Source organism: Phyllobates terribilis, unplaced genomic scaffold, assembly GCF_046119375.1.
Source record: "Phyllobates terribilis strain yellow unplaced genomic scaffold, ASM4611937v1 Scaffold_1__5_contigs__length_1240528914, whole genome shotgun sequence".
Taxonomy (NCBI): Eukaryota; Metazoa; Chordata; class Amphibia; order Anura; family Dendrobatidae; genus Phyllobates; species Phyllobates terribilis.
In genome coordinates, this window is record NW_027362761.1 from 1,012,778,301 (window position 1) to 1,012,804,337 (window position 26,037).

The following is a 26,037-nucleotide window of genomic DNA, read 5'->3' on the forward strand; positions in this document are numbered from 1 at the left end:
TGTGTGGGGTCTTCTGCCTCCTGGACCGGCTGTTCTTCCAGCTCTACCTGTGTCTCCGGAGGCACTTGGGATGCTGGTTGGAGGAACGTGAGGACGGGTACCACAACAGCACCATTGACTTGAGTCCAAGACCGGGGGAAGTCTCCGAGCACAGTACTAACCATATCTTCCCTTTCCTCTACGGGTCGAGGGTCTTCTTGTTCCTCTTCAGGGTTCCGTAACTGTTCAGGACACTTCTTCAGGTGATCCCGGGATACAATGGCTGTGGTTTCCCCTCCGTCTTTACTGATTGTACAGATCTTTGGGTTGTCGTGGCTTGAGGGCAGTACGGTGTACGGGTCCTTCTCCCACTGGTCGTCCAACTTGTGGAGCCGTCTTTTCCTCTTCAAGACCTGCTCTCCGGGCACCAGGGGAACAGCGGGAGCATACTGGTTGTAAGTTTTCTCTTGTCTTTCCCTAGCTTGACAGAGACTTCGCTCCACGCTCTCCTGTACTTTCCGGTACTGCTGCTGCCTCTCTGTGTCCCAGTCTGCTTCTGGTGAAGTGTCCTCGGGTGTCAGGACTCCCATCTCCAGATCAACAGGAAGCTTACCAGGTCTTGCCCTCATTAGGTAAGCCGGGGTACAGTTGGTGGAACCTACAGGGATGTGGTTGTATAGGTCCACCAGGTCGGGCAGCTTTTCAGGCCACAGACTACGTTCTTCCAGGGGCAATGTTTTCAGAAGATCTATCACCACCTGGTTCATTTTCTCACAAAGTCCATTAGTTTGCGGGTGATAGGGTGTTGTTCTAATCTTCCGGCAGCCATACAGGGTGCAGAACTCCTGGAAGACTTCCGCTTCAAAGGCAGGCCCCTGGTCCGTCAGCACCTGCTCCGGGTATCCGTGCGGACGGCAGAAGTGCTGCTGGAAGGCTCTAGCTGCTGTTCGAGCTGTTAAGTCCTTGACGGGGACGACAACCAAGAACCGGGAGTAGTGATCCACGATGGTTAATGCGTAGACGTAGCCACTTCTGCTTGGGGTCAGTTTTACATGATCCAAGGCTACCAGTTCCAATGGCTGTCTGGTGATGATGGACTGCAGGGGAGTCTTCTGGCTGGCACGGTCCCTCCTTCTTAGGTTGCATGGGCCACAGTCTCTGCACCACCTCTCGATGGTTCCTCTCATGCCTACCCAATGGAACCGCCCGCGCAGCAGGAACTCCAGCTTCTTCCATCCGAAGTGCCCAGCTCCGTCGTGGTATGCCTCCTTCACCATAGCTGCGTCTCTTCTTGGCACCACTACTTGCCAGATTAGCTCATGCGTCCGGGAGTTAACCATTCTGCGGCACAACTTCCCCTTGTAAAGGAACAGTCGACTCTTCTCAGCCCACAGTTGCTTGGCTTCCTCCGGAGCGTCTGGGTCAAGGCGTGCATCTGGCCGAGTCAGCATCTCCTTTACCAGTCGGACGGCAGGGTCACTGTCTTGCATCTCCGCCCAGTTGTAATGAGGTAATGGGTTGAACGTAGCGGATTGCTTACTCCTTACACGGTGGGAATACTGGATAGTCCCATGACGGAGGAACGCGGGGAGTTCAACTTCTTCCAGTTCCTCTGAATCTTCCCCTACGTCCGGTAGGTTCGGCATCCTGGACAGGGCGTCCGCGTTGGTATTGGAGCGTCCTGCCCGGTATTTGATTGTAAACTCATAGTTGGACAAGCGGGCCATCCATCTCTGCTCTAGGGCACAGAGTCTTGCAGTGTCCAGGTGTGTCAACGGGTTGTTATCCGTGTACACGGTGAACCGGGAAGCAGCGAGGTAGTGCTTAAAGCGTTCGGTGACTGCCCACACCACTGCCAGGAACTCTAGCTTAAATGAGCTGTAATTCTCAGGGTTTCTTTCGGTGGGTCGCAGTTTTCGGCTGGCGTAAGCAATTACCCGTTCCTTCCCCTGCTGGATCTGGGACAGTACGGCTCCTAGCCCGATGTTACTGGCGTCGGTGTAGAGGATAAAGGGCTGGCTATAATCAGGGTACGCCAGGATTTCATCCCCCGTGAGGGCCATCTTCAGCTGGTGGAAGGACTCTTCTTCCAGCTTCTCCCATCTGAAGGGTGGCTTCTGGTTCTTGGCCTTCCTGGACTGGCCTATCAGGAGGTCCTGCATAGGAGCTGCCTTTTTGGTGAAACCGGGAATGAACCTTCGGTAGTAGCCTACCAACCCGAGGAACTGCCTCACTTCCTTTACGCTGGAGGGGCTTGGCCATTCCTTAATTGTGGTGATCTTATCAGGGTCGGGAGCCACTCCGTCAGCACTCACCACGTGTCCCAGGTACTGCACCTTTGGCTTCAGGAGGTGACACTTGGAGGGTTTCACCTTTAGGCCGTAACTTGCCAGAGCTTCGAACACTTCCGCCAGGTGTTTCAGGTGGTCCTCGTAGGTCTTGGAATAGACGATGACATCGTCCAGGTATAACAGGACCGTCTCAAAGTTTCGGTGTCCCAGACAGCATTCCATCAATCGCTTGAAGGTTCCTGGTGCGTTGCAGAGTCCGAACGGCATGCAGGTAAACTCGCTAAGTCCCATCGGGGTGGTGAATGCGGTCTTCTCCCGGTCCGCCTCTGCTACAGGAACCTGCCAGTACCCGCTAGTGAGATCCAAGGTGGAGAAGAAGTTAGCAGATTTTAAAGCAGCCAAAGACTCCTCTATTCTTGGTAAGGGGTACGCATCTTTGTGTGTGATACGGTTAATTTTCCGGTAATCTACACACATTCTCATGGTGTTGTCTTTCTTTTTGACCAAGACTAGTGGAGCTGCCCAGGGGCTACAGCTATCCCTGATTACCCCAGCCTCCTTCATGTCTCTAAGCATCCCCTTGGCGTGTTGGTAGTGTGCAGGGGGTACGGGTCGATACCTCTCTTTTATGGGAGGATGGTCTCCCGTGGGGATGTGGTGTTCTACCCCCTTGACTCGCCCGAAGTCTAACGGGTGTTTACTAAACACTCTCTCGTACTCTCGAACCACCCGGTAGACTCCCTGTTTCTGGTGGGAGGGAGTGGAGTCAGTACCCAAATGTAGTTGCTGACACCAATCCTCCATTATTTTCGTAGAGCCGTTACCTTCCTCCGGGTGAGATGGAGGCAAGGGTTCCACAGACTGTATAGAATTTTGGTTGATAGTATATAATTTGGCTAGCGTAGCATACCGGGGCAGGTATACTTCCCTTTTCCCGATATTTATTATACGAACGGGCACCCTCCCATGGCGTACATCAACTACCCCCCGGGCTGTCAAAATGGTGGGCCTACTGTCTGAGTAGACTGGCTCTACCATGGCCTGGTAATCTCTACCTCTCAGACCAATAGCTGCCCGGCACCAAATCATCATTTCACTTTTCGGGGGTATGGCAATAGGGAAAGGGTCACACATTCTTATGCTACCAATCTCACCGCCGGAGAGTTCCACTTGTTGCCGTCGCATCAGTGCCCGGATCTCTTTCTGGAGCACTCGCTGCTGGCCGGAGCTGGCGTTCTTGGCAACCTGCTGTAAAATGAAAATCACCTCTGCAAGACAATTTTCAATCACATTAGTTCCTAGAGTTATCTTTGGGTGACTCTCGCGCTTGTCAATGTCTACAATGATCAATCCCTGTGCTGCCAGTTCGACTCTACCGATTTTAATGGTCATTTCTTTAAATCCGATCTGCGGTACGGGTTGACCATTGCTGGCAATGATACTCAAGTCGTCGTCAGGGTAGCGGGTTATATCCGAGTCATTCCAGTACTGCTTGAAGAGCACGTACGGGATGGTGGTGACCTGTGACCCGGTGTCCAGTAGGGCACTCATGGGAATGCCATCCAGTACCACAGGCAAGACTGGACGTCCTCCCACATATTTGTCGCGCCAGTTCGATGGGCCTGGTGATCTTTTTCCTGGGGGTTGGCCCTCTACCCCAGGTTGTGCCAGTTTAAAGGACAGTACCTTGCCATATGTCCGGGTTGATTGCAGCGGCGGCAGATAGGTTGTCCGTCCTCGTTGTATCGGTCGCTGGGTCTTCCTCTGGCCAGTGGGGTCCTCCTTGGTCGACGCCACGGGATGTCCTCCAGTCCGGATGCCAGCTGGATCTTCCCTAGAGTGGAAACCTGTAAAGACTGCACAGTTCGGGTTAGCGCAGCAACGCTTTTAGCTAGCTCTTGGACCTGATGGTGCAGGTCCGGAGCCGGGTCATTGTTCAAAGCTTGCGCATCAGCCCCCACAGGCCCTGCCGACAAGGGCGCCGCCTCCTGGTGGTAAGTGATAGCTGGGCGCCTGTGGGTCACAACGCCACCCGGTGCCGGTTCTCGGAGCACCCGGATGGCTCTGTCCTTGAACTGTGCAAAGTCCAGATGAGGATCCTGTAAGGCTATGGCCCGCAACTGGGTTCGGTGGACATTGCAATATAGTCCCTCTATAAATTGCTCGGTCAACAGCCTGTCCTCGTTTCCCACGCTGTCAGGGTCGGTCTGCTTAATGGCTCTCAAGGCCTCTTGTAGGTTTAGTGCATAGTCCCTTATACTCTCATGTGCTCGCTGCTTGCACCCATAGAATCTAAGCTTAATCTAGGCTGAGGTGCGGGTATCAAAGGTGTCCCTCAGCCGGGTTAGTATCCCTGCGACAGTCCTCCTCCCAGGTGGCCAGGACTTTACCTCCCTTTGGGCTGCCCCGGTTAGTTGGGCCACCAGGATGCTCACTTTTTGCTCTTCTGTGAGGGGGTACACCTGGAAGAGGCTATCCAGCTTTTCTTTAAAGTCATTCAGGGTATGTGACTCCCCTGAGTACTGGGGTAGCCAGGCTGCTCCCGGGATATAGGGCATGGTGAAAGGCATGACTGCAGCAGCGGTGGCGCTGGCGTGGGTTGAGGCAGTGAAGCTCTCCTCCGTATCCGACATCTTTCTCCCCCCCTAGTGGACCGTGGCCTACCTTGCGATGATCCTCTTCCGTAGGCCGCGGCTCCGCAGTGGATCGTCAGGGTTGAGGACCTTCCGTCGCGCTCCTGTGACGTCCAGGACCTTACGCAACGTCCTGACGTGAGGCGGGGCTTCAGTTCTCGCGCGCTTTCAGAGTCCACGCCCCTCTTCTTCCCGCGCGGCGTCTTCAAGATGGCGTCCAACGGCGTGAAAACTCCACGGATGGCGGGAAGAAGGCAGAAGATGGCGCCGGATGGCGGGAAAACTTCGCGGATGGCGGGAAGAAGGTAGAAGATGGCGCCGGATGGCGGGAATCTTCACCACTGGTAAGTTTGAACAGTTTTTTTTTTTTTCAGGCACGCAGTACCCGGTGGTTGCGGGCACGAGATCCTGCCGACTACGCCAAAAGTTGACGTGCCCCTGGGCCTACTTGGTGTAGCGTTGCGCACGCGGGGACTACCCGGAGCCGGGCCTGTTGGGGGTAGTAGTCTTGTGGCGGTGACCCGGTCCGTGCCCAGGGAGTCAAACTGTGTGGCTGAGTAGTAGCAGTAGATGTTGGACGACTACGCCACCCGTTGAATGCAGCTATGGAGCTGCCGCTGCAGGGCAGACCGCTGAGGCCGGTGGTACGATGATGCAGCGTAGATGGTATAACCCCCAACGGGAGGGGTATGGCCTCAGGGCAGCCGACGTGGATGATGGGGGTAGCAGGAATCACTCAGAGACAATGCGGTGTAGTTCAGGGTCTTTACTGGTGACAAAGATAGACCCTCCCGGAGTACTGGCTAGCGATCGGGGCCTGGTCAGTCTTTGAGCAGATGGGATTTCCCCTGGCCAGGCGGAGTTGTAGGCCTCCCCAACTAATTGTACTCTTCTGGCTACCTTGCTAGAGGCGGGTAAAAGTAGCCCACGTCCCTGAGTGTACCGTGTGGTGCTCACCCGTATGGCCTGTGACTCGGGGCCTTCTAGTGGCTTCCGCTCCATGATGGCGGTGCTGGTCCCACGCGTGTGACCGTGCCTTCGGGTTTCTTGGCCAGAGGACCTGAAATCCCCTGCCGGTCGGTTTCTGCTGCTGGGTAAGGATTAGTTCCCACAGCCTCGGACTCCGGGTCCGGTGATAATTCTTCAATCAGGGCGAGCTCTACAGCTGCCAGCCCCTGATTCTTTGTAGCACTGCTCCCACTGAGCTCCTGATCTTTCTTTCCTAAAGCTGCTCCTCTTCTTAACTCACTAACCCTGCCTCAGCCCCAGTTTTATATAGGGGAAGTTCTTCCCCTCCCAGGACTGGGCAGGAGGTGTGGCATGCATAGGATTCCTGACCAAGAGACCTCCCACCTGCTCTCAGACGTAATATCTCTATTACTGTGGCAACCAGACCCCTGGGGTGTCACATAAGCAGGTGTGCAAGTCACTGCATACACTGTCTATAGGGCAGCTGGATATAGTGTTTGTCCTTTACCAGCAGTCCTATATCCAAGGAATGGAGAGGGGAACAATGCTCGACCTTTGATTTAGTCAGGGCTCTGCAGAACCCCATCTTTCTCTAACTCTGCCCCTTTTGGCGGAGCAGATAGAAATCGGCATTAAAGGGCCAAAATTCAAACTTTTTACGCAACCCCAAGTTGTGCAAAAAATGTGACTTTGCCAAGCAATTTAAGCCAGAATTTTGGCAAAACTGTTTTGATGAATTGGGGGTACAGACCCTGTTTCCAATGATGTGCCACTTATTGGGCTGCTCGCTGTAGTTTTGATAAAAAAAAAATAAATCACTGTTTTATCAGCAGAAGATTATCACGGGAGGACTAATAAACCTGCTGCCACTTAGTCCTCCATATTTATGAGCTTTGTAGAACTCCACACCTACCACTGATTGTTAGCTTTCTGTCTATGCAGTGTACAGAAAGCCGCTGATCGGTGGTGTGGGTGGGGTTATACAGAGCTCAGCAGTCAGAGAACTGCTAGATCTGCAGCAGATGAAAAAATATTTTCTTAAGTCTGCAGCAAGCACAGCCAAGTAAGTGATACACGGCTTGAACCAGGGTCTTCTACATCATGCTGGTCTCAGAAGGGGTAGCAAAAACCTGCTAACAGATTCCCTTTAATAGATAACATGGAGAGAGCTTGCGTTATTTGCTACCACAGAGAACAGGCTCTGCCCAGTGTGTAATGGCACAAAGATATCATACATGTCTATAGTTATGATAAAGTGGAAGGAAATCAGACCACGTAGGTTATTTTTTTTTTTCAACAGAAGAACATACTTTAAATTCAGAAGTCTTGTGGCCTCCTGGTACAAGAGAGCATTGCATTGTGGGAGCTCAGATGACATTTCTAAAATCAACTGAGGTGTTAGAACACATAATTGACAGCGGAGTAGACAGGAGAGGAGACAGACAGAAGATCAAGAGCAATTTATGGGCCCTTTGTAGTCCAGTAGCTCAGAATAATGCACAATTCCACCTGCTTTGGAGGTATAAGTGCGCCCTTCACCGCTTGTCTATTTCCAATGGCAACCAACATTAGAAAAATCTATGTAGATGAACGGACAACATAAAATTGTCGAAAAAGCTTTCAAGTAGTTAGAAAAGGATCAATTTGAAGATTACAGTTCTTGTAGTGTGAACTATGGTAAGACAGCATAACATTGCATTACGTCGCCAAATCAGTGACTTGTCAAACCTCTAATGATAATCCTTTTTAATAACTCCGTCACTGACATCCACGAGAAACATATTGTTAACAAGCAGAGTTCCAGGAATTTGTAGGTATTTTACCTAGGTTGGTAATTACTAAAGTTATTAAAAAAAAAACACAGGTTCGTTTAGTTCCCCTCTTGTTTAGTTTATTACTAATGTTGGTATTATCGCAGAAAACAATGGAGAGTTGCAGATTTTTTCATAAATCAATTCAGATATTGCTACTGCAACAGTAACAACCAATGTGCCAAAGGATGTAGTTCTCAATTTTGCATGAAAAATAATAATATATTATGAGAGCTGAGAATAATACGTTTTAGTAAAAACTTGTATTACATGTGAAAAAAAATATTCTTAGTCATCCTTTCTATCAAGTCTGCATTGTTCTGTTCCTCCTGAGTGTTATTTCCCCTTATTAAAGATTATTTTTGCCATACAATCTGGCACTGATGGCATAGGTTCAGATTGTGCTGGGACACCCCTCAAATTGGTAACGCCTCGTTGTCAATTTATTCATAAATGTCTTGGAGTAATAACAGAGGAACGGCTCCAGAGCGGTTATTTCATTTAGTGAACAATTATATAATGGACATGTCCGAGGGTTGATAGGTCCTCTTTAAATGGGTATGGGCTGCAATACCAGAGACAAGCTCTAAACCAGGGGTCTCAAACTCAGCTGGGCATATGGGCCGCACACGGAAAAACATTTAATTTGGGGGGCCGCATTATTTGCATGACAAAGTGACATTTTTAGTGATACCATTTTATTTTCTATACGCCTTTTTAACTGGTCATCTTGCAGACATGGTCTCCCCTCCAGGTCCCCCCATCTTGCAGACATGGTCTCCCCTCCAGGTCCCCCCATCTTGCAGACATGGTCTCCCCTCCAGGTCCCCCCATCTTGCAGACATGGTCTCCCCTCCAGGTCCCCCCATCTTGCAGACATGGTCTCCCCTCCAGGTCCCCCCATCTTGCAGACATGGTCTCCCCTCCAGGTCCCCCCATCTTGCAGACATGGTCTCCCCTCCAGGTCCCCCCATCTTGCAGACATGGTCTCCCCTCCAGGTCCCCCCATCTTGCAGACATGGTCTCCCCTCCAGGTCCCCCCATCTTGCAGACATGGTCTCCCCTCCAGGTCCCCCCATCTTGCAGACATGGTCTCCCCTCCAGGTCCCCCCATCTTGCAGACATGGTCTCCCCTCCAGGTCCCCCCATCTTGCAGACATGGTCTCCCCTCCAGGTCCCCCCATCTTGCAGACATGGTCTCCCCTCCAGGTCCCCCCATCTTGCAGACATGGTCTCCCCTCCAGGTCCCCCCATCTTGCAGACATGGTCTCCCCTCCAGGTCCCCCCATCTTGCAGACATGGTCTCCCCTCCAGGTCCCCCCATCTTGCAGACATGGTCTCCTGTTCCAGGTCCCCCCATCTTGCAGACATGGTCTCCTGTTCCAGGTCCCCCCATCTTGCAGACATGGTCTCCTGTTCCAGGTCCCCCCATCTTGCAGACATGGTCTCCCCTCCAGGTCCCCCCATCTTGCAGACATGGTCTCCCCTCCAGGTCCCCCCATCTTGCAGACATGGTCTCCCCTCCAGGTCCCCCCATCTTGCAGACATGGTCTCCCCTCCAGGTCCCCCCATCTTGCAGACATGGTCTCCCCTCCAGGTCCCCCCATCTTGCAGACATGGTCTCCCCTCCAGGTCCCCCCATCTTGCAGACATGGTCTCCCCTCCAGGTCCCCCCATCTTGCAGACATGGTCTCCCCTCCAGGTCCCCCCATCTTGCAGACATGGTCTCCCCTCCAGGTCCCCCCATCTTGCAGACATGGTCTCCCCTCCAGGTCCCCCCATCTTGCAGACATGGTCTCCTGTTCCAGGTCCCCCCATCTTGCAGACATGGTCTCCTGTTCCAGGTCCCCCCATCTTGCAGACATGGTCACCCCTCCAGGTCCCCCCATCTTGCAGACATGGTCTCCTGTCCAGGTCCCCCCATCTTGCAGACATGGTCTCCTGTCCAGGTCCCCCCATCTTGCAGACATGGTCTCCTGTCCAGGTCCCCCCATCTTGCAGACATGGTCTCCTGTCCAGGTCCCCCCATCTTGTAGACATGGTCTCCCCTCCAGGTCCCCCCATCTTGCAGACATGGTCTCCTGTCCAGGTCCCCCCATCTTGCAGACATGGTCTCCCCTCCAGGTTCCCCCATCTTGCAGACATGGTCTCCCCTCCAGGTCCCCCATATTGCAGACATGGTCTCCCATCCAGGTCCCCCATATTGCAGACATGGTCTCCCATCCAGGTCCCCCATATTGCAGACATGGTCTCCCATCCAGGTCCCCCATATTGCAGACATGGTCCCCCATCCAGGTCCCCCATATTGCAGACATGGTCCCCCATATTGCAGAAATGGTCCCCCATATTGCAGACATGGTCTCCCATCCAGGTCCCCCATATTGCAGATGTGGTACCCCAGGGGTCTGGTTACCACAGTAATAGAAATATTACGTCTGAATGCAAGTGGGAGGTTTCCTGGTCAGGAGCCCTTAAGCATGCAACACCTCCTGCCCAGTCCTGGGAGGGGAGGAATCTGCCCTTATAAACTGGGTCTGGGGCGGGGTTAGGTTAGACAGTGAGAGCCTGGAATTAGTTCCAGACACAGGGAAAGTAACAGCTAGGAGCTCTGTAGGAGCAGGAGCTGAAGACCAGGGGCTGGAGCTAAGCAGAGCTCGCCCTGGCAGAAGAATCTAAGAACCGGACACCGGAGTCCGAGGCTGCAAGGATCTTTAAGTCCAGCAGCAGAAACCAGCCGGCAGGGGATTCCAGGTCCTCTGGCCATAGAAGCCCGGAGGCTCAGTCACGAGCAAGGGACCAGCACCGCCATCGAGGAGCGGAGGCTATCAGAAGGCCCCAAGTCACCAGCCATACGGGTGAGCACTACACGGTACACTCAGGGACGTGGGCTACTTCCACTCGCTTACAGCAAGGTAGCCAGGAAGAGTGCAGATAGACGGGGAGGCCTACAACTCCACCTGGCCAGGGGAACTCCTATTTGCTCACAGACTGACCAGGCCTCTTATGCTAGCCAGTACTCCCGGGAGGGTCTGCCTTATTATCATCAGTAAAGACCCTGAACTGCATTGCAAAGACTCTGAGTCGTTCCTGCTGCGCTCGTGCACCATCACTCCCATCATCCACACTCACTGCCCTGAGGCTATACTCCTCCCGTGGGGAGTCATCCCATTCTCTGCTGTGCATACAACATCAGCCTCAGCGGTCTGCCTCGCAGCGGCGGTACCCCCTGACCGCAATCCACGGGTGGCGTAGTCGGACAATTAACCTAAAACCTATAAAAGACTGCCACTGGTTTGACCACCCTGAGCCACGGGACCGGGTCGCCACTACTACTCCCAGCGTTGCCCTGAAGTCCGGTCCCAGGTGCCCCACAGCCCAGGGGGCGCGTCACAGACATGGTCCCCCATCCTGGTCCTTATCTTGCAGACATGTCCCCCATCCAGGTCCACCCCTATACTGCGCACAGGGTCCCCGTCCCCCCCCCATACTGCGCACAGGATCCCTGCCCCCCCATACTGCACACAGGGTCCCCCCCCATACAGCGCACAGGGTCCCCCCCATACAGCGCACAGGGTCCCCCCCCCATACTGCGCACAGGGTCCCCGTCCCCCCCATACTGCGCTCAGGGTCCCCGCCCCCCCCCATACTGCGCTCAGTGTCCCCGTCCCCCCCAATACTGCGCACAGGGTCCCTGTCCCCCCCAATACTGCGCACAGGGTCCCCCCCCAATACTGCGCACAGGGTCCCCGTCCCCCCCAATACTGCGCACAGGGTCCCCGTCCCCCCCAATACTGCGCACAGGGTACCCGTCCCCCCCAATACTGCGCACAGGCTCCCCGTCCCCCCCATACTGCGCTCAGGCTCCCCGTCCCCCTCATACTGTGCTCAGGGTCCCCGTCCCCCCATACAGCCCTCAGGGTCCCCGTCCCCCCATACAGCGCTCAGGGTCCCCGTCCCCCCATACAGCGCTCAGGGTCCCCTGTGCTGTATTTCACATGACAGAGAAAAAAAAAAAAAAAGATTCTCACCTGTCCTCCGTTCCCTCGGCGTCCTTTCTGCACATGTGGCCCGCAGGCACAGACCCCATAACGATCACGGCTCTCTCTAGCAGCCGCTGACATCAGCGCTGTAGTGCAGTGTATTGCCGCGCAGAGACCGGCTCTCTGCACAGCAATACCAGTGTCAGCCGCCGGCCTATCAGAGGCCAGCAGCTGACTTCTGAGCATGGCAGTGACGTCATACGCCGCTGCGCTGGGACGCAGATGTCAGCTGCTGGCCTCTGATAGGCCGGCGGCTGACACTGGTATTGCTGTGCAGAGAGCCGGTCTCTGCGCGGCAATACACTGCACTACAGCGCTGATGTCGGCGGCTGCTGGAGAGAGCCGCGGTCGTTACGGGGTCTATGTGCCTGCGGGCCGCATGAAGCAGCCGGAGGGGCCGCATGCGGGCCGCGTGTTTGAGACCCCTGCTCTAAACAATTGTGATACAACAAAACCTTTTTCTAATTTCAATCAACCTTTAAATATGGAACTAAAGCTGCTTTAACACATCCTTTTCCATTTTTACATCTGAAGTAAATTGTTGGAAAATTTTTATCCATTGATGCTGAACAATAGGTCATCTAAAAACATACGTATTAAAAACAGATCAAAAACTGATTGAGAACAAGTTTCTTCATTTTTCCATCTATGCCCATAGACTTGAATCACTAGGTTTTGGAGATGCGGATAGGACATACACTGAATTAAATGGAAAAAACACATGGATCCATCGAACAAACAAAAAAACCCTGAGTTTTTAAACCATACTGCACACGGATCAGAAAAAAGTGGTGTAAAGGGAACCGGTCATGTAAAATAACGCTATTAACCAGCAGATATGGGGTTAATCTGCAGTTTAATAGCGTTCTGACACTGTGTGGCGCTGGCACCAAGAGCCCTGCTGCCGGGAAGATGCAGCGTTTGGCTTCAAGTCATAAAGATGGCGTCTATGTATAGAGAGCGGTGGCTGTAACCATGCCCCCTGGCACTGAGTGACTGACAGCCGGCTAAGAATTAGATTCAGCTGTCAGTCAGTGCCGGGGGCAAATTTACAGCCACTGTTCTCTATACAGAGTGGTGACTGAAACCGTGCTGGCGCCAACCCGTGACTAGAAACCAAACACTTCTGGGGGAAATAAAGTTAACTTCCCCCTGGCAGAGGGGCTCTCAGTGCCAGCCCCACACAGTGTCAGAATGCTATTAACCTGCAGATTAACAGTGTTATTTTACATGACAGTTCTCCTTTAAGACAGACATTTACATTTTTGGAATACAAGTACAAAAAAATTACTTCTTGATAGTAAGTTTCATGCAGGCTAAATGGGTATTGTTTGCAAGTGTTAAAGTTAAGTAATAAAATGTGTTCAGTCCTAATTGATAACCAAGTTCTGGTCATTTTCTCAGCGATTGGTGGCTCAGTGGTTAGCACTGAAGCCTTGCAGCGCTGGGGTCCTGGATTCAAATCCCACCAGTGATAACATCTGCAAGGAGTTGGTGCGTTCTCCCCATGTTTGCGTCGGTTTCCTCTGGGTATTTTGGCTTCCTTCCGCACGCCAAACATATACTGATAGGGAACGTATATTGTGAGCCACAATGGGATAAGGTCTGTAGAATATGATAATGCTACATATGATGACGATGCTACATAAGCAAGCATAATAATGCCTTTCTAATAAATTACTTCTGTTGTGTTCTGACTCAAGACTGCAAACTTACATTGGGGTAGATGTAAATGACTATAATCTATTATATAATAATTAGAGAATAAGAGGTGAGAGAGGAAAATAAATAATATTAGCAATTTGCAGAGTTGAATTGAAATAAAAAAAGGGAATTTTGACAAAATTTCACTTTACCTTCAACAAAAACTTCTGCAGAAGACGTATCAGATCCAAGGGAATTCGATGCCACACAAGAATAGCGCCCCGTGTCCTCCTCAAAGGCTTCAGCAATGACCAGCACGTGGAGGCCGTCACCCTCAGAGGAGATGATAATGTCCGGCGAGTTATGCAGCTCTCTTCCTTCACAGAACCACCTGGAGACACAAAAACATCCCAGATATTTAAACTGGTCGGGATGGGAGGAGGGAGAGGGATGGGTAGAGGCGAACAGTAGTGAGAGTCATATCAGAAATAGGCAGTCTATGACAGATCGGCCATGAGTCACTGAAGAGATTGATCAATAAGTATGGGAATGAAGAAGAAGAACAGCTCGCTGCATAATACTTGGAAGCCAGTGAGAAACCTTTATATACAAGATAATGTGTTTGTAAATCTGTGAATGAGCAAAGGCAGATTAATGAGCTGTAGGGTATAGTATCTTCTGGGATGATTTACATGTCTAGACTCCAGATACAAAGGCGCGTTTTCTGCATGACCTTCTAGATGATAGGCAGCCTTGGCCGAAAAACTAAAAACACATGCTGGGACTTGTAGTTATGACACAGCTGGAGACTCTCAATAGCCATGACTGCTCTCTGATAATAAAATGCAATGTCCTAATCTTCAATTGCCTCCACAGGAATGGATGATCTCCCCAATATCACTGTAATGTCAACGTAATGAGGGAATTGTTCATATTGTGTCCATCCTCAATGGTCAGAAAATATCATTACAGAAACAGACTACAAACGGCTGGAAGCCTGATCCCAATATTATATTTTATATTATCAGTCATTAATAATCTCGAAAAAATCAGGCACAGAGGACATTGTGGTGAACCGAAAATAGATATAATGCAGCCATCTTCTGCTCCATTGAAATGCATGTTGAATACACACTGTCCAAGCGTAGCACTCCTTGATCCTGGCCAGCAGCTCCTTAAGACACAAGTGCAAGAGCTGCTACTTATTTCCATTCTGCAGTTATAAAAAATCATCTAGTTTATAGAAATGGAAAAAAATGCTGAATCTACTTCTATACAAAGATTCTTTAACCCCTTCCACCCCGGGCGATTTTTCCGTTTTCATTATTTCCTCCCCTTCTTCCAAGAGCCATAAACTTTTATTTTCCAGCCATATGGCCAAATGAGGGCTTGTTTTTTGCTGGACAAGTTGTACTTTTGAATGACACCCTCCATTCTGCCACATAGTGTATTGAAAAAGGGGAAAAAAATTCCACGTGCGGTAAAATTGCAAATAAAAAGTGCAATTCCACAATAGTTTTTTTGGGGGGGGTTTTATTTACCATGTTCTCTGTATGCTAAAACTGAGGGCTTATTTTGCGTGCCCTGAGGTGACATTTTTACCTATACCATTTTGGGCTAGATACACTGTTTTGACTGCCTTTTATTGCAATGTTGCAATTCTGGTGTTACGATTTTTTTTCCTATTACATTGTTTGCAGATCAGATTAATTTATTTTATATATATATAGATCGGCCATTTAGCACTGCTATGTATAGCAAATATCACAATCTCCTATGAACACCGTCTACAGGAGGATCGTGGTCTTCAGCAGACCATCAACTCTCATGGCAACCCATCGGCGCCCTGCGATCAATGACGTGCTTCCTGTCTGTGTTTAATGCCATTGTCAGTGATTGACAGCACCATTTATCTGGTTAACAGATGCAGGTGGATCTCAGACCCACCCAACGCTGGTAGAGACACTTGATGGCTGATTAAATCGGCCATCAAGTGAGGGGAAAGATGTGGGCTTGGCGTCTGAGCCTGCATCAAAGGAAGGGACATGGCTGATGACGCAAATATACATCATCGGTTGAAAGGGTTAAAGTAGGAAGGGTAATAGTAGATTGGTAAAGTCCCTAAAAACTATGGCAATGTAGTAATATTAGAGAACACTGTAATAGGTTAGGGCTTGTACACGCGACCGTATTTTCCATGGAAAAAAAAAAAATTCCACTTTTCTGGATGGAACTGAACAATTTTATATGGCGTAACGTGTTGTGTGAACCTGCCATTATAGAAGTGGTTAATTGTCGGCCAAACTATTCCTAGACCCTATGTGTATGATTAGCTTTAAAGGGAACCTGTCAGCGTTTTGTGTCTTCAAGTATGGACGTAGTGGTATGACTGTATAGGCGTTTGTTTCAAAATAAAAATAATACCTTTTTTTGTAGACTTCCAACAGATATCCAGAAAAGAATCCATATGCAAATCAGGCTGAAAGTGCACAAGGAAGGGGGGCAAGAAAGGGAGGTGGAGTGCTTCCCTTGTTTACATGCTTGAAAGAAGCAGTCCAAATAATGTACATTGCCACAGCCCCATTGCACTTACAGCCTAATTTGCATATGGCTTCTAGGCTAGATTTCTGAAAACTGGCTTGCTATGAAAAAGTCAGGTGACAGGTTCCTTTGTAATGACCTCTACAAAGCCCAATATACATTCCCTTTGTCTCTGATTCAGTTAGTTGTGGTGGTTTTATTTTATTAACCAAAGTTGGACCTAAAACATTTGTTTGCAATGCCCTGATGCGGAGATCGCAATCACACACTTGAGTTACTACATATTCTATTGCTAAACAATGCAATGATTTCTTAGCTGGGGCCAGTAATGAAGAGCAGTGATTTCACTAGTGGCATATTACTAATAAGAAACCCAGTGCTCTGGATAAAAACACAACAATAAGGCCAGGGACCCAAGTATGTTCATCTGAGAGAATCGGGCCGATTATGGTGGGATCAGATTCTCTCAGATGAGAAGATGGAAAAAAAGTTTTTTCCCATCTTCATTCTATATGTGAAAATCGGAACTGCACTATGCAGATCCATGCAGCAAATTTTTCCTCAGACCGCCTTGGTCCGTGGAGAAATTTGACGTGTGAATGCCCCCATAGCATGTTTTGTCAGATCGCACTCGGACCCAAAATACGGTCATCTGCACCTGCCCGAATGGTAGGCGCACACAACTGTTTTCTCTCCGTCCGAGGAGAATGGTCCAATTATTCTGATCGGATTGGCATCACTTTTTCTCAGAGCTGGAGAGAAGTAGAGGGAAAAAAGAAATCATTTATCCACTTCCAACACTCGGATCATAATCAGACAATTCTCCATTTTTTTCCCTTAGACTACGATCGGAGAAGTGCACAGTCCTATAGAATATCATGGGTATGAGTGCTGTCTGTGAAAACCATGGATAGTACTTGCACAAGATGATTGGTGGTGTGCACGGGCCCTGACACTAATATATGTGACTCTTGGACGGTACTGGTTCTACTTATGGAGACCTAGCTTACACTGTACATTGGGAGCTGTAACATTCCTCTAAGCCCCGTTCATCAGATGGAGGACAAAAGTGTAAATATGGTAAGGCTTGTTTAATAGCGGTCCAATAGTCTGCACAACCTCTTCTTACTATTCCTCTGTCCTATATAATATTTCAGGCTTATAAATCTATCATGCTCTTCAGTCTATTCCTCCATCAGGTTACTGTATGTACTTTACACCATTTGTATATGCTTTAGAAAAGCTGACAGATGTCACAAAATCTCACAGATAAAAAGAAACACTTTTGGATATATTATATTTTCAATGAAAAAAAGTTTCCGTATGAAAGGTTAATTGCTGAAATAATTAGAACTACAGTATACTCATCAACATCGACATTACAACACCAAGAAGGAAAAGTTATGGAAATCACAGGAGGGATAGACATGTTAGTGATATATAAATGATGAAAACATGGAATACAAAAGTTTTAAAACATCTCAATTTATGCAGTATTGAGAATGAGCACCATGTGCAGAAATACATGCAAGTCCAAGTCTTGTTGTGCCATCAATGTGGTCATTAATGGTTGTGTGAGGAACGTTCTGCCACGCCGCTGGCAAATATTTTGTTATTGCTATCAAATTATGTCCCAGACATGCTCGATGGGAGACAAGTCCGGAGCCCCTGCAGGCCATGGCAGCACGTTTGGCCGTGTCGGCAGCTCACAGTAGCACAAGCAACATGCGGCCTGGCATTGTTGTGTTAAATAATAGCTCCTGGGATACTTTGTAAAAATATCTGTACCACTGCACATCATTGCATCCAAGACAAAAACAAGACTCATCGCTGAAGAGACTAGTCCTCCATCCCATCTTTCCTTGCCCTCTTGCTCTGTACCGTGATAGCCTTTGAGACTTTTTTTTTTTTTTTTTACAGTCCAGATCTGTGCTCTGAGCTACAACTTCCCCCTGTCACGGCTCATAGTGCAAGCGGTGGCCGGCAGCCTGATATTGTACTGCTGTCAGGCTACTGAGCTGTGCATATGATGGAGACTCTCCAGTGGAGAAAACAGCTTGGTAGACTGGGATTGATAGTACTATACCATGCTGCTGACCTGAGTTCAGAGCACAGCAGAGAAGTCATCACGCTGCAGTGTTCTGAGCACTGCTACATCAGTGTAAACCTCATTCAGACATCCCTGCATCACAGACAAGGAGAATTACACTGACATAGCAGAGCAGCGCATCTAATCCCAGAACGTGATACAGCCCGTAGAGCAGCGCATCTAATCCCAGAACGTGATACAGCCCGTAGAGCAGCGCATCTAATCCCAGAACGTGATACAGCCCGTAGAGCAGCGCATCTAATCCCAGAAGGAGATACAGCCCGTAGAGCAGCGCATCTAATCCCAGAAGGAGATACAGCCCGTAGAGCAGCGCATCTAATCCCAGAAGGAGATACAGCCCGTAGAGCAGCGCATCTAATCCCAGAAGGAGATACAGCCCGTAGAGCAGCGCATCTAATCCCAGAAGGAGATACAGCCCGTAGAGCAGCGCATCTAATCCCAGAAGGAGATACAGCCCGTAGAGCAGCGCATCTAATCCCAGAAGGAGATACAGCCCGTAGAGCAGCGCATCTAATCCCAGAAGGAGATACAGCCCGTAGAGCAGCGCATCTAATCCCAGAAGGAGATACAGCCCGTAGAGCAGCGCATCTAATCCCAGAAGGAGATACAGCCCGTAGAGCAGCGCATCTAATCCCAGAACGAGATACAGCCCGTAGAGCAGCGCATCTAATCCCAGAACGAGATACAGCCCATAGAGCAGCGCATCTAATCCCAGAACGAGATACAGCCCGTAGAGCAGCGCATCTAATCCCAGAACGAGATACAGCCCATAGAGCAGCGCATCTAATCCCAGAACGAGATACAGCCCATAGAGCAGCGCATCTAATCCCAGAACGAGATACAGCCCGTAGAGCAGCGCATCTAATCCCAGAACGTGATACAGCCCGTAGAACAGCGCATCTAATTCCAGAACGAGATACAGCCCGTAGAGCAGCGCATCTAATCCCAGAACGAGATACAGCCCATAGAGCAGCGCATCTAATCCCAGAACGAGATACAGCCCGTAGAGCAGCGCATCTAATCCCAGAACGAGATACAGCCAGTAGAGCAGCGCATCTAATCCCAGAACGAGATACAGCCCGTAGAGCAGCGCATCTAATCCCAGAACGTGATACAGCCCACAGAGCCGCTTATCTAACCCCAGCGTGTGACACGTCAAGCAGCATCAACTAACAGATTTGGCGCTGCCAACCGTCCTTCATGACAATTTCCACATCTCAATATCCCATTACAGTCACCAACAAATGGTCTCTGCAGTGTGATCCTAAACTTCATTTATCCTTTTGCAAACACCCAGAAGGTCAGAGGAGGAGTGACATCACACAGGTGAGCAGATCCCACCCACATTTGCTGCAGTCATAAAGCAAGCCAGCAGTACACTAGTTTTTCATGGCAAATTACAGCAGCCGCTCCCATACATTTTAAAAGTGTAAAATGTGAAAACTTTTTATATGGGAACCAGTCATATTAAAATAAAAAAATAGTGAAATCACTATTAACCTGTCACGGGTGTGTTGCCACGAAGATCGTCACGAGTACACAGCCTGACTTCTCGCAGCTGACTTGTTGGTGCTTTGTGTTTCTCGGCAGTGAGGGAGTTAATTCTCTCTCTCTCTCTCTCTGGGCTAGATGAGGTCCAGCCTCGCCCAGCTGCAATCAATACTTCTGTAGTGAGACTCCTTCATATACCTGCTGGTCTGTCTGGGAGGTGTCGGTGAAAGCATTTCATTCAGACTGACAGAGCGGATCGTGGTGTTTGGAGTTGCTGAGATAAGTGTATTTGGAAGTGTTTTTTCCCTTTCCTCGCTTTATCATTTATCTCCTTTCCCGTTGGTTTTCCCTCTGTTGTAGTTGAGAAGTTGTTTGTATGCAAGGTGGTTTTGGTTTTTCCCTTGTACTGTCTCGTTCGTCTAAATACTGTGTTTGGGCATATTATTTCTTGTTCCCTTTGGTTGTGATCGGGGTCCTTCTCAGGACTAGATTACTGAGGTGCAGGGATCTTCAGGAGGTAGGGGTTACGCTGGCGGCCTGGACCTCTGTACCTTTAACAGTACCTCCAGGTTGAGGGATTAGTCAGGGCCCCAGCTTAGGGTCAGCTTAGGCCCCCTACCTCCAGTATACAGAGACAGCGTGACATTTTCACCGACCCACTTAGTTTTTCTCCAGCTACTATGGATCCAGTAGCCGGTCTAGCTCGGCAATTGCAGAGTTTGTCCATGGAGCTGGCGGACGTTAGGTCCAAGGTTTGGCATCCTCAGGAGCAAGCCGGACCAGAACCTAAAGTAGCTCTCCCTGATAGGTTCACTGGGGGGCGGGACAAGTTTTTTGTTTTCCGGGAGGCATGTAAATTGTACTTTCGGCTGCGGCCTCGGTCATCGGGGAGTGAAGAACAAAGGGTGGGAATTGTCATCTCGCTCCTACAAGGGGACCCACAATCTTGGGCGTTCTCTCTTCCCCCGGGTTCCCCGGCTCTCCAGTCAGTGGATAGGTTTTTCGCTGCCCTGGGACTCGTATATGATGACCCAGATCGGATCTCCCTTGCTGAGTCTAAGTTACGTAGGATCCAGCAGGGAGATCGTCCGGCGGAGGAATTCTGTTCGGAGTTCCGTAGGTGGGCCACGGACACCCAATGGAATGACCCGGCTCTTAGGAGCCAGTTTTGTCATGGTTTATCCGACAAATTACAGGATGTGTTGGCACAGTATGACTCTCCCGTGTCTCTGGAAGCCGCTATGGCCCTCGCTATTCGCGTGGACAGACGGCTTCGGGAGAGGTGCGGGATAACTCTACCCCCTGTGATGACTCCACCTCCTACAAGGTCCCCTCATATGGTGGTTCCCCTGGTCAGTCCAGAGGAGCCTATGCAATTAGGAGGGACATCATTTCGGGGGAGGGGACCGGTGGTGCGCCATAAGGCAGGAAGGTGTTTCTTCTGCGGGAGAAAGGGACATTTTATTGGGGGGTGTCCATCCCGTCCCTTGCAGAGTGAAGAGTCGTCGGAAAACTGTTGATCCCAGGTTGTGTGGTGGACGGCAATCTGGGAGTAGGTATTTCGTCCCTAGGTTCGTCTCAGTTTCTCGTACCGGCGGAGGTGGTGGTGGGTACGAGAACTGAGAGGATATCTGTTCTTCTGGATAGTGGGGCCGGGGCTAATCTGGTTGATGCTCGGTTTGCCCGGGTTCAAGGTATGCGGTTGAGTGAGTTGGCTAAACCCATCCCCATATTCTCGATCGATGCCAGGCCTCTCGGGCAGGGAAGTTTTTTGCAAGTTGTGCATGACGTAAAACTTCAAGTGGGGGCAATACATAAAGAACTGTTGTCTTGCTACGTGTTGGAGGGTCTTCCCACTCCTATTGTGTTGGGCCTTCCTTGGTTAGCTAAGCATAACCCGGTTATTAATTGGCAAACCAGGGAGATAAGCCAATGGAGTAAATTCTGTAATAAAAACTGCATGAACACGGTCATTGGTGCGGTTACTCCTTGGGTCTTACCTCCATTTCTGGCGGACTTTGAGGATGTATTCTCGGAGAAAGGGTGTCAGGAACTACCTCCTCATCGCGTGTATGACTGTTCTGTAAAACTGCTCCCTGAGGCCAAGTTACCTAAAGCTAGGTTGTATAACCTTTCTGGTCCTGAGAGGCAGGCCATGAAGGATTATATCTCAGAAAGTCTGGCTAAGGGGCATATTAGACCTTCATCTTCACCGGTGGCTGCGGGGTTCTTCTTTGTTAAGAAGAAAGATGGAGGCCTACGCCCTTGCCTGGATTTCCGTGAACTTAATCGGATTACGGTCCGAGATCCGTATCCGCTCCCACTTATTCCCGATCTCTTTAATCAGATCGTGGGCGCCAAATGGTTTTCTAAGTTGGATCTCAGGGGGGCGTACAATCTGATTAGGATGAAGGAGGGGGATGAGTGGAAGACGGCGTTTAACACTCCGGAGGGGCATTATGAGAACCTTGTCATGCCATTCGGTCTGACTAATGCCCCGGCGGTGTTCCAACACTTTGTTAATGACATTTTTCGCCGCTTGGTGGGACAGTTTGTTGTCATATATCTGGATGATATCCTAATTTACTCGCCGGATCTGGTGTCTCATCAGGAGCACGTTAGGCAGGTGTTACAGATCTTGCGGGATAATAAACTGTATGCCAAGTGGGAAAAGTGTGTGTTCGCCGTACAGGAACTCCAGTTTTTAGGCTTCCTGGTTTCAGCGTCCGGTTTTCGTATGGACCCTGGGAAAGTGCGGGCAGTTCTTGAGTGGGATCGGCCAGAGAATCTTAAGGCACTACAACGTTTCCTGGGGTTTGCTAATTATTACCGGAAGTTCATTCGTAATTTCTCGTCCATGGTTAAGCCTCTCACTGACATGACTAAAAAGGGGACGGATTTTTCTAGGTGGTCTGACAAGGCTTGTCAAGCATTCTCCTCTTTGAAAAAATGTTTTGCCTCGGCGCCCATACTCATTCAACCTGATGCGTCTCAGCCATTCATTGTAGAGGTAGACGCTTCCGAGGTAGGGGTGGGAGCAGTATTGTCACAGGGTTCGTCCCCTGGTAAGTGGCATCCGTGCGCCTTTTTCTCTAAAAAATTGTCGTCCGCTGAGAGGAATTACGATGTCGGCAATAGGGAACTCTTGGCCATTAAGTTAGCTTTTGAGGAGTGGCGCCATTTTCTGGAGGGGGCTGTTCATCCGGTCACCGTCATCACCGATCACAAGAACCTGCTATATCTGGAGTCCGCGAAACGTCTGAATCCCAGACAAGCTAGGTGGTCATTGTTTTTTACCAGGTTTAATTTTGTCGTTACATATCGTCCTGGGTCAAAAAATGTAAAGGCGGATGCCTTATCTCGTAGTTTCCCGGGGGCCGGGAATACGGACGACCCGATTCCTATCCTTCAGGAGGGGGTGGTGGTTTCGGCAGTATGCTCTGAGCTGGAGGAGGAGGTATTGGAGGCTCAGGGGGACGCCCCTGTTGGACCTCCAGGGAGATTGTTTGTTCCAGATCAGTTGCGACAAAAGGTGATCGAGGCACACCATAACTCAGTTTTTGCAGGACACCCGGGGAGTAAAGCTACTGTGGATCTCCTCTCGCGTCGGTTTTGGTGGCCTAATTTACATAAGGAGGTGGTAACTTTTGTCGCGTCCTGTGGGGTTTGTGCGCGCTCTAAGACCTCACATACCCGTCCGTCTGGGGCCCTCTTACCTTTGAAGATCCCGGAGCGTCCTTGGACTCATCTGTCTATGGACTTTATTACGGACCTCCCTCCGTCTTCGGGTAAAACGGTCATTCTCGTTGTAGTGGACAGGTTCAGCAAGATGGCACATTTTATCGCTCTTCCGGCTCTCCCTAATGCTAAAACTCTTGCGCAGGTGTTCATTGGGGAGATTGTGAGGCTTCACGGGGTACCCTCCGAGGTGGTGTCTGATCGGGGGTCTCAGTTTGTGTCTAAGTTCTGGAAGGCGTTTTGTGCACGGCGGGGGATGCAGTTGTCATTCTCATCGGCTTTTCATCCTCAGACCAATGGTCAGACGGAACGTATGAACCAGAGCTTGGAGACATATCTCCGGTGTTTTGTGTCAGAGAACCAGGAGGACTGGGCTTCTTTCTTACCTCTGGCAGAGTTTGCTCTTAATAATAGGCGGAGCGAGTCCACTGGTAAGTCCCCGTTTTTTGGGGCATATGGTTTTCACCCCCAGTTTTGTACTTTCAGTGGGGGGGGCTCTTCGGGGGTTCCTGAGGAGGAACGATTTTCCTCATCACTCGCTTCAGTATGGAGAGGGGTGCTGAAGAATCTGAATACTATGGGGAACCGATACAAACGTATGGCTGATAGGAGGAGAGTGTCTGGTCCGGACCTAAGTGTGAACGATCGGGTATGGTTGTCTACCAGGAATATAAAACTTAAGGTTCCCTCCTGGAAACTGGGTCCCAGGTTCATCGGGCCGTACAGAATCAGTTCTATTATTAATCCGGTGGCATTCCGTCTTGACCTCCCCCCTACGTTTAAAATTCACAACGTGTTTCACAGATCATTGCTTAAGAGGTATGTGGCGCCGGTGGTACCGTCACTTTTACCTCCCCCTCCAGTGGTTGTCAATGGTAACTTGGAGTTCCAGGTATCGAGGGTCATTGATTCACGCTTTAATCGCCGGTCCCTTCAGTACCTGGTTCATTGGAAGGGGTATGGTCCTGAGGAGAGGATGTGGGTTCCTGCGTCGGATATTAACGCAGACCGATTAGTTCGGGCCTTCCACACGACTCACCCGGATAAACCTGGCCCTGAGGGTCCGGAGGCCCCTCGTAGAAGGGGGGGTACTGTCACGGGTGTGTTGCCACGAAGATCGTCACGAGTACACAGCCTGACTTCTCGCAGCTGACTTGTTGGTGCTTTGTGTTTCTCGGCAGTGAGGGAGTTAATTCTCTCTCTCTCTCTCTCTGGGCTAGATGAGGTCCAGCCTCGCCCAGCTGCAATCAATACTTCTGTAGTGAGACTCCTTCATATACCTGCTGGTCTGTCTGGGAGGTGTCGGTGAAAGCATTTCATTCAGACTGACAGAGCGGATCGTGGTGTTTGGAGTTGCTGAGATAAGTGTATTTGGAAGTGTTTTTTCCCTTTCCTCGCTTTATCATTTATCTCCTTTCCCGTTGGTTTTCCCTCTGTTGTAGTTGAGAAGTTGTTTGTATGCAAGGTGGTTTTGGTTTTTCCCTTGTACTGTCTCGTTCGTCTAAATACTGTGTTTGGGCATATTATTTCTTGTTCCCTTTGGTTGTGATCGGGGTCCTTCTCAGGACTAGATTACTGAGGTGCAGGGATCTTCAGGAGGTAGGGGTTACGCTGGCGGCCTGGACCTCTGTACCTTTAACAGTACCTCCAGGTTGAGGGATTAGTCAGGGCCCCAGCTTAGGGTCAGCTTAGGCCCCCTACCTCCAGTATACAGAGACAGCGTGACATAACCCGCATATATGGGGCATTTATATCCTGCAAATATAGAAAAAATATGAAGTGTTAAGTATTAATGTCCTATTTTTTTGTTGTATAAAATATAAAAACCATTTTCCTTAAAAGGAACCTAACATGTTTATCTGCTGGAATCTCCTTTTCTCCACCCATAATGGATGTTCAATGGTCCATTGTAAGGTCCTTCTAAGGAATAAATCATGTGCCAGTCCTTTGTATTGACCCCCATATGTATTTATGGCCAAAATGCGCAAACTTGCAACCCACGTCAAGGGTCCTTCATTGTCTTACAAGTTCCTACAGGAAGATCAAAATTCACTGAAAAGGACACAAAATTCAAAAACCATCACAGAAAAAAGGCCGCCTTACTTACCCACACCAGGTTACAATACAAATGCACTGCAGCCCCTATAATGAAGGCGGGGACAGCACAAGTGCAGAATACTGATGAAACAACTGCTCACACACCTACCAGTCATGGAGGGAGTGACTGACATGGGTTGCGAGTTTGTGTATTTTAGCCAAAATATCAACCAATTCCTCCTATATTTTATACATTTTTCTAATTATTGCACATTTTTCTGCAGGGTTCAACCAGGCCCTTTAGTGTTGGCTGGTAAGTTGGGGTGTCTGTCTTGTGGGGTGCACTTAGTAGTGCTGGTCAGCCCATCTGATCTAATAGTATGGGAGTCATTAATGGGCTGTAAGCTAGACACTGTGCAACACATGTACCTGTGCGACTGGTGCCCTATAAAAGCCTTATCTCTAATCATTTATAATACTAGGTAACTACTCCCTCCATGAATTGGTAGATGTGTGATTGGTTGCTCCTCAGTGTTTTGCACCTGTGCTGCCCCCGCCTGTTATCACTGGGTCTGCTGCACCCTGTAGTGCTTCGGTATTATGACCTGGTGTTCGTAAGTAAGGCGGCCTTTTATCTGTGATGTGTTGTGAATTCCATGGCCTTTTTTGGTGAATTGCATTTGCACCAGCGACACCTGCTGCCTCCTCGATCTGCAGAACCTTACAGCTTGTCCTTCTGGGTGTTGCAATTTC

General features: G+C 49.8%; 1 protein-coding gene across 2 annotated transcripts in view; it reads right to left on the reverse strand.

The window, feature by feature from the left end:
• The window catches only part of PALLD (palladin, cytoskeletal associated protein), a 542,838-nt gene that overhangs the window by 282,937 nt on the left and 233,864 nt on the right, over positions 1-26,037 (reverse strand). For both annotated transcript variants that reach the window (XM_073644159.1, XM_073644168.1), the window contains one exon: positions 13,580-13,758. In XM_073644159.1, coding sequence (XP_073500260.1) covers positions 13,580-13,758 — 179 coding nt within the window. The remainder of the gene's footprint in view (positions 1-13,579; positions 13,759-26,037) is intronic.